The sequence below is a fragment of the Falco punctatus genome (assembly GCF_963210335.1).
Source record: "Falco punctatus genome assembly, chromosome: 8".
NCBI classification, from domain to species: domain Eukaryota; kingdom Metazoa; phylum Chordata; class Aves; order Falconiformes; family Falconidae; genus Falco; species Falco punctatus.
Genome location: NC_137588.1, coordinates 3,893,887 through 3,907,861, shown reverse-complemented (window position 1 = coordinate 3,907,861; position 13,975 = coordinate 3,893,887). Strand labels below are relative to the sequence as shown.

Below are 13,975 nucleotides of genomic sequence, written 5' to 3'. Positions count from 1 at the left end.
TCTCTGAAGGCATCAAATTGATACTTTTTGCATATCAAGTGCTACTTCATTTGAAACTATTTGCTCTTATTAACTAACATAGACATATCACTAAAAGGCATTGTTATTCCTGGCTGAGTAGCATCAATTATTTTTGAGGAGGAGAGGGCTTTATGTAGCCAAACCCCTAAGAAATACACATAAAACCCACCACCTGGACCATGTGTTTTTCTTCAAATATATTTCCCGTAGAGTTCTGCAAGGTCCTTTGTGAAGGGAGCGAGAGATGGGCTTTGTGCACCGCAGATGTCCGCAAGTGAATGAACAGCAGCAAAATATTTTCCTCTTTGAAAAGTGGGGATGCTCTCCTCTCCAGCTGTGAAGCACATGCCGATACAGTCAAGACTGGGGTGAGCAAACTGCTGAGCTGGTCTGCAGAGCAGGGAGTTGACCCGCCGTCCGAGGGAGCCTGGGGTCTGACGGGCTGGGGGATTAGCCTGCTTATCTGCTTTTCTGGCTTTCAGTTAGGATTTAGTTAAGAATTTCCTGCATCTGCATCAGCAAGAAGAAATGGCTGTGCCCAGGATTTGGAAAGGTCAGCAATAGGCCAAAGATATTTAAGCACACAGACTTTTAAGGTGTTGGAAATGTGTAGGCTGGAGGCAAATCCTGAAAGTAGGTCCTTGGCATCAGAAAAGTAAGTCTTGGGAGAAGCTTCTAGCTAGGACTGCCTGCGCGTATGCACGTGCAGGAGATGTACGCGTTCCATTTTGTGCCAGCTGGGTGTCCTGCCACAGCAACCCCCCTCCGTGTGCTGCTCCCTCTCAAACCGGCTGCAAAGCTCCCGTGGGCTCCTGTGCTGCTGGGCCTCGCTGGGTGCGTGGCGTTTGGGTGACCGTCCTCCCGGGCTGGGGTTCCCCCTGCTGCAAAACCCAGCACCCTGACTTTTTCAACCCCACCTGCGTTTTGACCCCTAGCAGCCAGCTGGTAGGTGCCTGCTTTGAGGCAGGCAGAAAAAGCCCCTCAGATTAATGGTCTGCCTAAAAGCTAAAAAGAAAAAAAAAAAAAAAAAAAAGAAAGAAAGAAAAAAAGAAATAATTTAAAACATCACATTAAAATGCCACTCCACATCTGAAAGGATCCATTAAAACTTTTATAGAGCTTTTTACATTTGTTTCCCATTTTACATTTTGTTCTGGATTTGGGCACTCCTCTTTTATAATTCTCCTTTGTAATAAACATTTTTGCCTTGGTTGGCTCTGCACTAACAGGGACTATTTGCTGTGCAGAAGGAAACGTGGGATTTTGCCTAGAATGGAGCTTTTCTTCTGAAATCACCATTTGCCGGGATCCAGCCTGGGTGGGAGCCACGGACTTGTGGCAGGAGGTGTTCCTGCAGCATCATTGTCCTTTAAAAGCTGTATTTTTTTGAGGGATTTGGAGAAGCGCATCCGGGCTTCTCTCTCTGGTGCTCTGCCTGCAGCTCCTTCAGCAGAAGCCCCATGGTGGCAGGGGCAGGAGGAAGGGCTGGCACTGGGAAAGCTGCAGCATCGCATGGCCAGGGCTGCGTGTCCCTCTCCCTCGTCCCACCACACTGCTCCTGGTCCTGCCACCTCCGTGTGTGTCCCTGCTGCAGCTGCCCAGCTGCCATCCCCACCGGTGGGTGCATCCCCACTGTCCCTCAGTCCTCACGTCTTTTCATGGCCTTTCTATTCACAATAAAGTAAATAATTAATTTCCATTAAAAATAAATAAATTAAAAATAAGTCTGCTGCAGGTGGGTGAAGGAAAAGCTTCTAAGGTTCAGCAGGAATTGCCAGTTGTCTCTGCCTCCTCTGGAATGTTGGCAAAAAAATTATAGCTTTCACCTGTTCAGCCTTTTTTTTTTTCAGAAAAGATTTTGACTCTTAAGTATCGGAAGAGCATCGGGACAAGCGCTGCTGTCTGTGGTGGGAGCCAGGAGCAGTGGGACATGTCCTGCATCCCACCCAGCTTGTCCCCTCTGACGGGGCCTGGGGAGATGCTTGAGGAGTGTGGGGCGGTCCGCTGCTGAGGCAACTTCAACCTGCTTGTCACGGCACTGACATGTGTGGGATCTATGATGCCAGCTGGTATGTTGTTACTTTGAAAATAATTTTAAGACCTCAAATTTAGGTTAAAGTCAAGTATCCCTGTAGTCAAATGCCAGCAGCTTACCCCGTTAGTCACAAGCGACCCAAGGGAGCCTGTTGCGCCATGTGTCACCGTTGCCTTGCCTTTTCCTTCTTCTCATGTGTGCATGGCATTGCAGAGCTGGCTGGATGAAATCCCAGACACTACTCACCTGTAGTTCTCAACTAGGAGATCTGACAGGGTGTTATTCCATCCTTTGCCTTGCCTTGTCTGCTGCTCTGCCCCTTACATGGGTACGTATTTCTGAAAGTTAAATATTTGCAATGAAGCCTTGTACGCTGGGTATGGCATGGCCACCCCAACGGGAGTTTCTCAGGAGCAATAAAGGGTTAACACTGGCATTGCTGGGGCAGTGCTGCTCCTTGCATGGCTCCTCTTCTTGCTGTGTTGTCTTGCAGCTGCACCCGCTGCCGGGGCTTTCCTGTCCTGTCTCCGGCTGTTTGGCTTCGGCACACCTGAGCCTTGCAAACGGAGGCCTGACTTCAGGAATGCAAATAATGTTCCCTATGCATCCACACCATGTCTCTAAAAACCTTTTCATCTTGTTCCTTGTTGCCCTGGAGGATAATTACTTCAAAGAGCAGCCCTGTTGCCTGGTATTTCAGTTTATCTCATTACCATTGTGTTTGCCAAAAACAGAATCAAGGTTGCTGGCAGTGCTGGCTGGCTCGGGTGTTCACCCTCTCTGCTGGCTGAGATGCTAATTTTTCCTTGATTGCAAACCCTGCATTCATCTTTTGTGAATTAACCATGCCTACAGACACAGCATAACGGCTTTAAAACCCCAGGCCCGAGCCTGCAGGCCCTTCTCCACAGGCCATCAAAGGCAGGGCTAATGGATGCTGTTAGAATATTTACTTGCCACTTTTTTGGCCAAAGGGAGCAGCTGCCTGGCACCCATGGTTGGCAAAGGGCAGGCGGGAGCGCCGTGCGCGAGCTGCTTGGCAGGCAGTGTGCCGAGGGGAGGTGCTGGGGGGGCACAGCGATGCGGCCGGGTGCGGGGATGGATGCGCCGTCACAAAGGTCGTTTCTTGTGGTGCCAGTGAGTCGCAAGCCTAGAGATGCGAGCTGACAGCTTCTGGCTGTAGGAGCTTCCCTGGGCTTCAGGAAGACTAGAACAGCCCCAGGATACCCTCAGGGTGGTCTTAATATAATCTGATTTCCCTCTTCTAATCTTGAGTTGATTGCAACAAACTATGTGTAAATTTTTTACAAGTCTTTGGTGCAAGATGCTGAGCCAGCAGAAGCATAGCCACAACCTGAGCAGGCGGTCATGCTCACACTGACTCGCATCGGCATTGCCATCATGGTCAGAATGGGGCACCGAGCTTTGAATTGCTGCTTAAAATTAGTTTAACGGGTGAGAATTATTTTACTGTTTTTTAAGATCCCTAAAATCAGACACTGCTCCGAAAAATGAAAATAAAATGAGCAAAGTTGGGCTGTGTTAGCCCAGGTCTGAGCAGCTTCGGCAGGGATGGATGACTTGGGGTGGCTAGCCACATTCCGGGGTTTTACATTGCTGTTTAGGATAAACCTGCCATAAGTGATGCTATGGCTGTTGCTAAGCAACAAGTGATGATTGCTATAGCCAATATTCCCCTCTTAAAGGTACATTTGCAAAGAGTAATCTTTTGTGTGCATGAAATTAATTTGCAGATGTATGGATTTATATTAGTTAGTGGCAATAAACTTCGGAAGCGCTTCGGTGCGGTGTTAAAAAGGAATACAATGTAGCATGAAGATATTGCGTAGCAAAAACATTAAGCCCTCCCCTTTAATTAATTGGAACTTAAAGCTGGGATATCTTACTCACAAAAATAAATTAACAGTAAATCAGGTTACAGAATAAATTAACAAATTAAATCGGGTTACTTGGAGAGCTTGAAAAAAAGGCCGTCTGCGAGCTGCTTGCATTGCAAATACAGTTAAGAAGTCTTGAGCTGGAAGGGAAGGCGCACCCAGAAAAATGTAACTGTCCGCCCGCACCGCTTGAAAGTGGCTGATTTTCAGTCTTTACCATCAAAGACTGGATCTGCTTTCAACATGGATTAAAACTCAGCCGCAATGTAAAGCCCACCGAAATCAAAGCAGCCACACCAAGGACGGACTTGGGCTGCTTATTTTCTTCTGTTTTTCTGCGCAGTTGCCATAGGTTTGCAGAGGATGATGCTCCTTTCACAGGCCATCACAAATATCCCTTCTTCTTTTACTTTTTTTTTAAGCTTTTTTTCCTTCTCTTGCTTTTTTTCCACTGGTAAGGACTTCACTTTGCCTCCTGTGCCTGCAGAAGCTGCTCCCACCCTTCGCTCGCTCCCCGCCCCCACCTGTGCACGCAGCGACTCTCACCACCCACTGTACCTTGGCCAAGGCGGTGGCTTTTGGAGATGCACGGAGCCCTCTGAAGGCTGGGGCTGCGTGCTGCTGGCTCTCAGGGGCTCCGGGGGGGACAGGCGTGATGCTCCTGCCATGCTGCAAAACTTCCCTGTGCGCTTTTGGTCACCCTGGGCTTGCTCCGTCGCGGCGGTACGGCTGGAGAAATGGTCATCTGCCGGCAGCTGGGAGAAGGGGAACCTGGCAAGGTATTTCAACTGTATTACTTTCAGGTGGTTGCTACATCTTTTCTAATTAAAATAAAATCATCTTAGGACTCCTGAAATGAATATTTGGTATAATAGATTCAGAAAGTGATGAAAATGTTTTCATTAAATAGTGAGAGAGGGAGAGAGACCCTGCAAGGCATAGCATTTTATCTCAACTCTCTAATAACATTAATAAACTCTTTAATCTTTGTCACGTTTATGACTTAATGGCAATCCTTAAAGACATGACAGACAAGTAAGAGCTGCCAGGTTCCTTTAACCTATAAGCATTCATATTCTTTGCAGGATTTTGATTAAGTGGAAAATTCCTCTGCGATGGGCTTTATTCTCCATGTAAAGCTGTGCTCTGTGGTCGGCGCCAGCGGCAGAGGGTGCGCAGCCCTGGCCGGGACCCGGCGGTGCCAGGGGATGGGGGTGGCATCTCCCTCCTCCATGACCAGGAGCCAGGTGGGTGCTGGCTCCTTCCCTGCTGCCGGCCGCGGGTGTTCAGTGCCAGCCGGTGTGAGCAGCCCATGCTGTTTCCCCTGTCCCACCCGTGCTGCCCGGGTACCAAGCTGACCCTGCTGTAGGGACCCGACCAACCCGTCTTTGGTCACCTGGGGGACTTCATCCCTTTTTTCCATGAAAAATGTGTTTAAAGTGATTGACGGTGAGCTTTCTCTTGTATTCTCTGCTTTCTCAGGGCTACAGAGTGCTGAATAATAGCCACTCCGGAATCTTTGCTCACATATCTGTGGGTCTGTGGTGGTCTGTCACTTCAAACATTTGCTAAGAAGTAGCATTAAAAGTGTCACTTGGTTGGTGGTCAGGCACTACAGGTGCCAGGCTGAGAGTCACCAAGCCCAGACTTCACTCTGCCCCGTACGCCGTTGTCCTGTGGTTCAAAAGAAGCAGGTGTCCAGGGGAAAAATAGTACGTGATGGGGTAATTAGGGGGCTGCACGACGAGACAGGCACAGTGAGGAACTGACCCCAGCCTTTGTATTCTCTTTCTTTTTTAATTTTTATTTATTTCCAGACTTCCAGCAATCTGGTATTTTCTAATCTTTGAGTCCCTGACTATAAAACCTAATTAATGCTCATTTAATGCAAGGTTTTTGCATTTAATCTCCTAGGGTTTTTTTTCCTTTTTTTTTTAATGTTACGTGCTAGTGCAGCCTTTTTTCTTCTTTTGCCAGGGTTTGGACCCAGCATATCCATTACTGTAGCAACTGTTCCCCAGCTGGAAGCAGACAGATGCTCCACTGATGGGGTGAGTCCAGAAAAGGGTCATCATCAGCAGCTCGTCCCCTTTGGTGCCTCCTGGGGACCCTGTGTCCCTGGGATGGCCGGGGCAGCCGCATCCCTTCCCTGTCTGACTCGGGGGCATCTACTGTGCCCAAAGAGAAAGAGCTCCACATGGTGCAGATGATATTTCATACAGATTTGGTTCGGTGTTATCTGCTGTGAACATAAATACCAGCTCGGTAACTTCGCTCTTGTAAATGATAAACTGAAACCTCTTTGGTTGTTTTGCAGTCAAATGCCAGTAACAAAAATGAAAAATCACCATTAATCCCCCTCCTTTATTTAGTTTTGATGCTGTCAAGAAAAGACAACACTCATGTAGCATAAGGAGAATTTTTAAATAGAAGCATTACATTTTAAAACCCTAATAAAGATAAAAGCAAAATAAACAGCGGAATTTGAATTTAGAGAATGAGAGAAGAAAGATTAGCCTGTGCTGGTGAGGTAATGAAGGTAGTGGCTGGCAACAATATTTAATAGCACATTAATGCTGAATTACTTTGGAATTTCTGCAGGAGTCGAGATGACATCCACATAAACACCAAATGAATTCCAAATGATTGGTATTATCATAAAGAGCACCAAATGAATTAATAATGATGGAACACTTAAACTAAAATGTTATCTTCTCTGTTGTCTCTTTTATGCACTGTGCAATTCATTTTTTGCCAACTATGACCCTTTCTTTCGTTTGTCTTTTAATTTTAAAAAAAAATATATATTTATTTTTGCACAAAGGTTCTACTCCTGTACCGTGTGAACTGGGGCTTGGACTAGTCTGTCTTCATAAAGTTTTGTGTTGGCATCGCAAAATTTAAGAGATCGATGGGAAGACATCTGGATGTGAGATGTATCGCTGGGAAAATGACTATGACTAATAAGAACCATAATAATAACGATTCCGCCTTGATGGTCCCACATGTGCAGAGACCTCAGGGCACCCTTAACAGCATTTAATAAACTAAATGGCTCACTTTACTGCAGCGCAATATGTCTCCCCCTCCCATGGAGAAGCCCAACAGGAGAGGAAGCCTGAACTCGCAGTCTGTGTCACAGCCAAAGAAGATAAATAAAAGAAGAAAAAAGAAGGTAAAGAGGAGGCTGGGGCTTGTTTTGCGTGCTGGGCGGCGCTGCCCATGGGTGCCAGTGAGGAGCTGAGCTCTGGCGCTGTGGTTACATGTGTGGGGGCTCTTTGGGGGCCTGGATACCTGACAAATGTGGGCTCTTCAGGGTGGCGGGCAGGCAGGCAGAGCCTGGGGAGGGGGACCGCAGCAGCAGCAGCAGCAGCAGCAGCAGCAGCAGCATTGCCTTCCTGCGGGCAGCAGTGCCCCAGGCCACACCAGGTCTTTTCCCAGCACTGGGCTGGGTGCGCTTGCTGACATATTAGCAGTCAAATGACATTTAGGGAGCACAAGTCTCACTCTCTCCTGCAGGCCAAGTAAATATCATTAGTAATGATATTAAATCTCGAATTGTGCTCCTGCACTATGGCAACCACTCAGCCAGCATGTGCTATTGCTGCTTGTTCCTAACAATTACTTTCAGAGACTTTATTTCTTAGAAAACTATTACTGACCATAATCCTCTACATGGCATGACGTGAAAGTAAGAAAGAATAAAAAAAGGAAAGTCAACCCAGCTGTCAGAGTGAGGTTGTAGAGGTGCCCAGAGGCTGGCGTGGCAGGTTTCGTCTGGGTTCGGAGGGTGCTGCTGCTGGGTGCTGCTGCTGGGCAGGGCAGAGCTGCGTGGCTTTACAGCAGCACGTGCTCCAAGGCAGTCAGCTTGCTCCCCAGAGCAGTATCCATCACGGAAATACATATATATATATATATATATATATATATAAAAATATATATATAAAATTACTTTTTAAAAATATATGTGTATCTATAGATATGTATATACATGTGTGTATATGAGTATATGTATATATAACACAAATGTGTGTATATCCATCTGTGTACATGTGTATATAAATACATATATGTGTACACATGCACATGGAAATCCATACATATAAACGTATACACACCCACAACCTCTTAGCTGTTGGCTTTTCACTGCTGAAGTGTTTGCTGGGCTGTTACAGGCTGCCGGTGGCAGCGGTGGGCCGCTGGCCCGTCACACGTGCTGTGCTTCTGTGACAAAAGCAACGTATAATTATATTACAAATTAACTTGCAAATGCTGGCAGAGATGTACTCCACAGGAAAAAAAATAATAATAAAAAAATCAGTTTCATCTTCTCTTGTGTCTTGTAGCTGGTCCCTCCAGCACAGTCTGCATCTGTCAGAATCCATGCCCTGGGAGCACTAATCATTTTTATTAACCATTAAACAAGAAGATCCTTTTTATTTGAAAATGTAAAACATGCAGGAAGCACTATCTATAGCTGCTAATTCAGGTCACATTAAACAGCTCTTCCTCACCTCTCGGCTCGTCCCTGCTCTGCTGAAAGCTGCTCACCGACCAACCTGCCGCAGCACCTCTTCCCCGTCGGGGTGATGGTCCATCGCCTGCATTTGCATTTAGAAGCTGGATTTTTTATCCTGAATAATTACATTTCATTTCCGAGTGACCTGATGTAAAGCAAGCCCCTTTTAAAGCTTCTCTCATGGCACATTTATGAGGCGTTACTACATTTTCTTAACGTTTTTCACCTTCCCATCGTTTTTATTCCACATTGGGGCGGTGACAGGTGAAGGCATGGTGGCCGCTGCAGAGCGAGCCGGAGGATGGCAGTGGCCGGGGTCACTCTGCATCTGTGGACTTTGGTCACTGGTGGGATGACACCCCACTCCTGTCCCCCTCGCCCCCGTAAGGAACAGCCCTGTGGGCTCCCATGGCCCTGGGAAACTGGGAGAGGGATGGACATCAAGGCTCCTACCTGGGGGGCTGCTCTAGCTGAGCAAAAGGGGTCTCAACATTTTATTTACAAAGCTGTGGCTGGTGCTGCCTAGTTAGCATTATAGAGCAGCTTCCTCACATGCTTTTTTATTATGCAGCTTGGCGGCTGCTGTGTGAGACTGCGGAATATTTTACTGCTTTGTGGCTTGCATTCAATACGGCAAAAAAAAGGAGAATTTGACAAAAATCCTGCTTTTTTTTTTTTTTTTTCAAAATGCATCTTTGTTTTCAACAGCCCTCCTGCTGTGACAAAACTGTTAATTAAACTGAAACTAAAATAAATTAAGCCCACCTAATATGGAAACATTTGAAGGCAGAGCACCAGCCTAAAGGCTGGCTGGGGTAGGAGCTGGCTGTTCCTGCCCGCGGGTGCCAGCAGAGGTGGCTTTGGTGGCATTGGCAGGGTGCAGTGTCCCAGCTGCTGCCCGCGTGCAGAGCAAAACCCGAAATTTTTGGCTCCTGTGTCAAACAGAGCAAATTTAACTGGCTCAGTCTGCTGGGTTTTGGCCCATCCAGAGCAGAACTATAGATAAAATATTATTATTAATAATAAAGTGGCTCTAAAGACCTCATTGTAATGGCTCAGCGCATCTCCATCTAGCTTGAAGTCCCATTGGGATTACTGGTTATTGTGAGGGGGGAACCCTGCCAGCACCAGCAGACGGGGGCATTCCTGCCTCCAGCTTGCCTTCCCGAGCTGTGCGGGTTGACATCTGCAAACACCTTGCAGCCAGCCCCCATGGCCACGCCACATACCTATAAATAAAAGAAAGGGCAGGCCTGGCCCAGGCGCAGTGTCTACTTTGATGTGCAGTAATGAACTTTGCTTTTAATTCGGGGTTGTAACTTCCATCTCGACGCAAAACGGGGAGCTGCGGAAAAGCTGCATGCATAATAAGGGGTGAAAGCAAGGATGCGGCGCGAGATGCGTCTGATGTTGGATGAGAGGGAAGATAGCCTTTAATCATTTTGTTTTCAAAGAAGCTTTAGAGAGCTCTTTGAAGATGAGGCTTTCTGAGAGCTGCTTCTGGAAAATAGGAGGAAGCGATACACGGCACCCACCTTCGGCTCACGTCCACCCGCCCCCTCGGTTGACCTGCGCGTGGGACAGAGGGACAGGCGCCCTGCCTTCAGCACGCACCCCGCTCCACTGGCACCCGGGACACTTCGGCAGCGCTGAGCCCACCTAGTGCTGCCCGGCGGCAAGGTGAGACCCTGGCAGCTACAGCAGCGAGGAAAAACCACCCCAGAGTCTTCGCATTTGTGGTACTTGCGGCTCCTCAGCGTGCAGAGGCAAGTGAAGGGGGGGAGCAGCAGCTAGAATAGGATGTCCAGCCTTCCTTTATTAATTATAATATTTTTGCAATGACAATATTCTGTAAATCATGTCTTACCATCCTTGGATGAAAGGGAATGGTAATGAACATCTGATCCAGCTTTATTTTAAGGAAAGGCATCACAATGGCAAAGCGTGGAAGCTCTCCCTGTCCTGTAATGCAGCTTTTGGGGTGGGAGGAGGCGAGAGTTGTGTGTCACCCACCCACTGCACTCAGGCTGCACGGCAGCTACACCTGCCACTGACTTCTCTGTGGGCTGGGACTTCTCAGCGGGCTTGTCTGCCTGCATCCAAAGGCACCGAGGGGTTGAACATCGTCCAACATCCCAGGCTGGACAGGGAGGGTGAGCTCTGCTCACCAGCACTCAGCGTGTGCCAGGGTTTATTTTGAGGACTGAGGTCAGGCTGCTGTTGTGTTAAATGCATCACGTACAAAATAAGCACATGGCTTCTTGCTCCAAAAATGTTACAGGCTGAGAAGAAAAGCCTTGGGGAAAGGTGTGCCAGCAGTCCTGGTTGTACCTGGTTTTACCAAGTGGTTTGGCCTCAGTAAAACAACAGCCAGGCTGGCAAGAGCCCACAGCTGTTGGGACATCAGGGCGCGAGCAGGGGGTGTTGCCCCTAAGCAATTGCCCCAAGTGTGGTATCACTGGTCTTGCAAGTGGTTTTGTACATCTACATCTTTTGTAGTTAGTAATTCAGTGTGTGCTGGTATTTGAGGTTTTTTACAGAAATCACAGTGCCATGGCAAAAAAAAGCCCATGAAACAGCCAAAATAAATGAATTATTATCCCCACCACCCCCCCCTCAGGTAAGGAACAAGCTCATCCCCATCAGCATTGCGAGGGGCTTTGCTGTGGTGGTGTAAGAGTGCATGGAGAAGTGGACAAACAGCAACACATCAGCATCTTCCACGTGACTCTGGAGGGAGCTGGGCTCTGCCTCCCACGTGGCACTAGCCTCATGGCCATGGCTTTCCCGACCAGGCCCTCATGTGCCCAGACCACCTCCCTTCGCTGGGTAATGTTAACCTGCACAAATATTTTCACATCTTAAGTTCTGGCCAGCATATGGCTCTAACAAATGCACTTTCCAATCCCTTCAGAAAAGGAAAAAGCAACCCCAAATCCACACCTCCAAATTTGCTGTTGCACATACAAGTTCTGCAAGTATTTTCTGCAGAAAACTCCATTCCTGTAGGCACAACCCCCAGACACTATAATTTTCAGAGCGGGTGCCCACACCAGCATGTTGAAGCTTAAGTTTGAAAGGCCCAAAGAGGTCTGACACTCGGCGGGACCTGCCCTCTGTGCATTATAACCATGGTCCCTTCCCCTCTCTGCCCGCTGCTCTGCAGCACGTGCGTAAAACTCTGGTTTTCGGAGGCGTGAAGGCTGTGAGACACTGCTGCTGGGGCTGCAGCTGGCAACAAACACCACCTCGCAAAGGCGGGCTCTTTAGGGATTAGACGTGGTGTTGCACCATAAAAGCAAGGTGACTCACTTTGGGAAGTTTAGAGAGCATATGCCGGACTCCTGCCTTCACTTCTAAGCGATGCTATATGCTCTGAGGCCAGGCCAAGCCTTGCCTTTTTGCCATTAGGTTTACTGCTATAACTACATGGCGGCGCGTATGTGTTAATGTTTGATTTTTGTATCTAATGTGACTGAAATAAGCAATCCAGATCTGATAGTCCCGGTGGGGGGGACTGACATTTGGATTCGGCTCAAAATCTGCAGCTTCGATGCTTGTTACGACTCTGCCATGTCACTCCGAAAGCACAAAGTGCGGCCGGGGGATGCAGAGCCACCTTCGCCACCCCCAGCCTGAGCCTCGTCCTCACACTGCCACGCTCCTCGGAGGCATTCGCTGCCATCGCTGCACCGGGTTTAGCTGATGGAGGGATGTAAGCGGGGTGCTAGAATGCCACTTAGGGATCTGTTTAATTAACAGAGCTTGCAAAGTCTCCTTAGATGGGATCTTGGAGCACCAAACCTGCACAGCTCAGCGCTGTCGTGCCTGGGCTCCCTCCATGGTGCCACCTGTGCCAAGCCTGTGCGTGGGAGACACACCAGCAAGGATGGGGACGACGAGGAGGATTTGACGGTGGGTTTGAGAATGGAAATGTCTCTGTGGTCCAGCGGGCTGGGATGCCGGCTGCTCGTGCTGCGCACTCCTACGCTGCGCCATCATCCTTCTAACCTGAACAGGAGCTTCAAGGAGTGGAGAGCTGGAGCTTGGGCTGAGGAGCCCCCTCTCCCCCTGCCTCACCCCAGCCAACCACTCTGGGAAGCCGATGGTCCCAGCAGAGCTGCCCCGTGCCATCAGCTGCCCCGCTGCCTGCGAAAGCACCGCACTCCCGTTCCCATCAATCAGCACAGACCAGGTGCCTGAAAGCATCTCTTGCCAATCGCCTTTTATTACCTTTAAAAAGCCAAGAAACCCAGAACAAGACAAAAACTGAGACCGTGTGAACATCATGCAATGGATTCACTTTAAAGCAGGCTGGGGGGGGCGGGAGGTGGGGGGGGAGACTAAAAGCCATGTTAGAGCAGAAGTATCACTTCACCCATGCCTGAAGGCCAGACCGGGTGGACCGTCACCGGTGGGACTGGCGGTGACTGCTGTGGGCGATCAGAGCGATGCTGAAGCAGGAAATGGAAACACACTCATGAGACATCATCCCAGGTAACCCCAGATCTGATTCTGACCCAAACACAATTTCTTACGTGGCAGTGACAGCGAGAAATACTCCTGACTCTTGTCATGGGTACTTTCTGCCTAGGCAAGGTCTCTTTGGAAAGGAGCAGCGCAACGAATACCGTTACAAGGTTTTTTTTTTTTTTTGTTCGGTTATGTTATTCAGTGTGACTAGGAGTCCGGGAGTCAATTAGTGGAGTGGATGTTATCTAGCAGGAGTGAAGTTACCACACTCTGCCCTTCAGTCTCACTCTGTCGTCTTAAAAATTCATAGCACAAACTAGAGTAATATTACCTTCTCGAAAGAATGTGTTTTGGAGAGTTTCAGCTGCCATGGAAATAACTTTGCATCTTGTCCATCATGTGGCTGTGACAAAACCCATGCCCTTATTTTCCTGAGGTATAGCTGACATTGGAGTTCATTACATTTAATGGAGTAGGGTCACCCATAAAGTTATTCATAAGGTACTTTCTGAGTGGTTTTCACCTTCTCTTTGAAAAAATAAATTATATCAGCATGTTCGTGAGGTACAAATGGTGCTGGCATTTCAGCTGTTATTATGTTATTAACTTTTTTAACCTAATGATTTTCAATCAACAGTAAGAAGCAATTTTCACGCACTCCACTGACCATAGTTGGAGATTCTGCAAAGTGTTCTCGTAGGGTTCACCTTGACAGACACCTAATTCCCTCCCAAATCGAAACATTACCCCCGACACTCTCATCACCGTTACTGAGAATTTCCATTTCCCCTTCAGTTAGGATTTAATTTAGAAGGCAAAGACTTCCTAAGCTATGGGAGAGTAAAGATAGATGGTATGGGAGAAGAAGGCTGATGAAATGTAGTTGACTCCGGATCTGAAATATTTTATCCCTCCTCAATGTAGGTTAAATTATTCTTCACCTTTCCCACATCCATAATTGTCGCTGATCTTGGACCAACTCAAAACCCTACTACTGAGTTCAGTAGACTCAAAATTGCCACTAGAACT

General features: G+C 48.0%; 2 protein-coding genes across 3 annotated transcripts in view; one reads left to right on the top strand and one right to left on the bottom strand.

The window, feature by feature from the left end:
* Positions 1–12,536, top strand: part of LOC308068755 (uncharacterized protein) — an 80,121-nt gene extending 67,585 nt beyond the window's left edge. For both annotated transcript variants that reach the window (XR_013930118.1, XR_013930119.1), the window contains 2 exons: positions 232–2,090; positions 5,040–12,536. The gene's annotated coding sequence lies outside the window, so the exon portion shown is untranslated. The remainder of the gene's footprint in view (positions 1–231; positions 2,091–5,039) is intronic.
* Positions 12,537–12,728: 192 nt separating this feature from the next.
* TMEFF2 (transmembrane protein with EGF like and two follistatin like domains 2) overlaps positions 12,729–13,975 on the bottom strand; it is a 135,545-nt gene continuing 134,298 nt past the window's right edge. Inside the window, exon 11 of the mRNA XM_080399897.1 lies at positions 12,729–13,973. Coding sequence (XP_080256023.1) covers positions 13,877–13,973 — 97 coding nt within the window. The 3' untranslated portion in view covers positions 12,729–13,876. The remainder of the gene's footprint in view (positions 13,974–13,975) is intronic.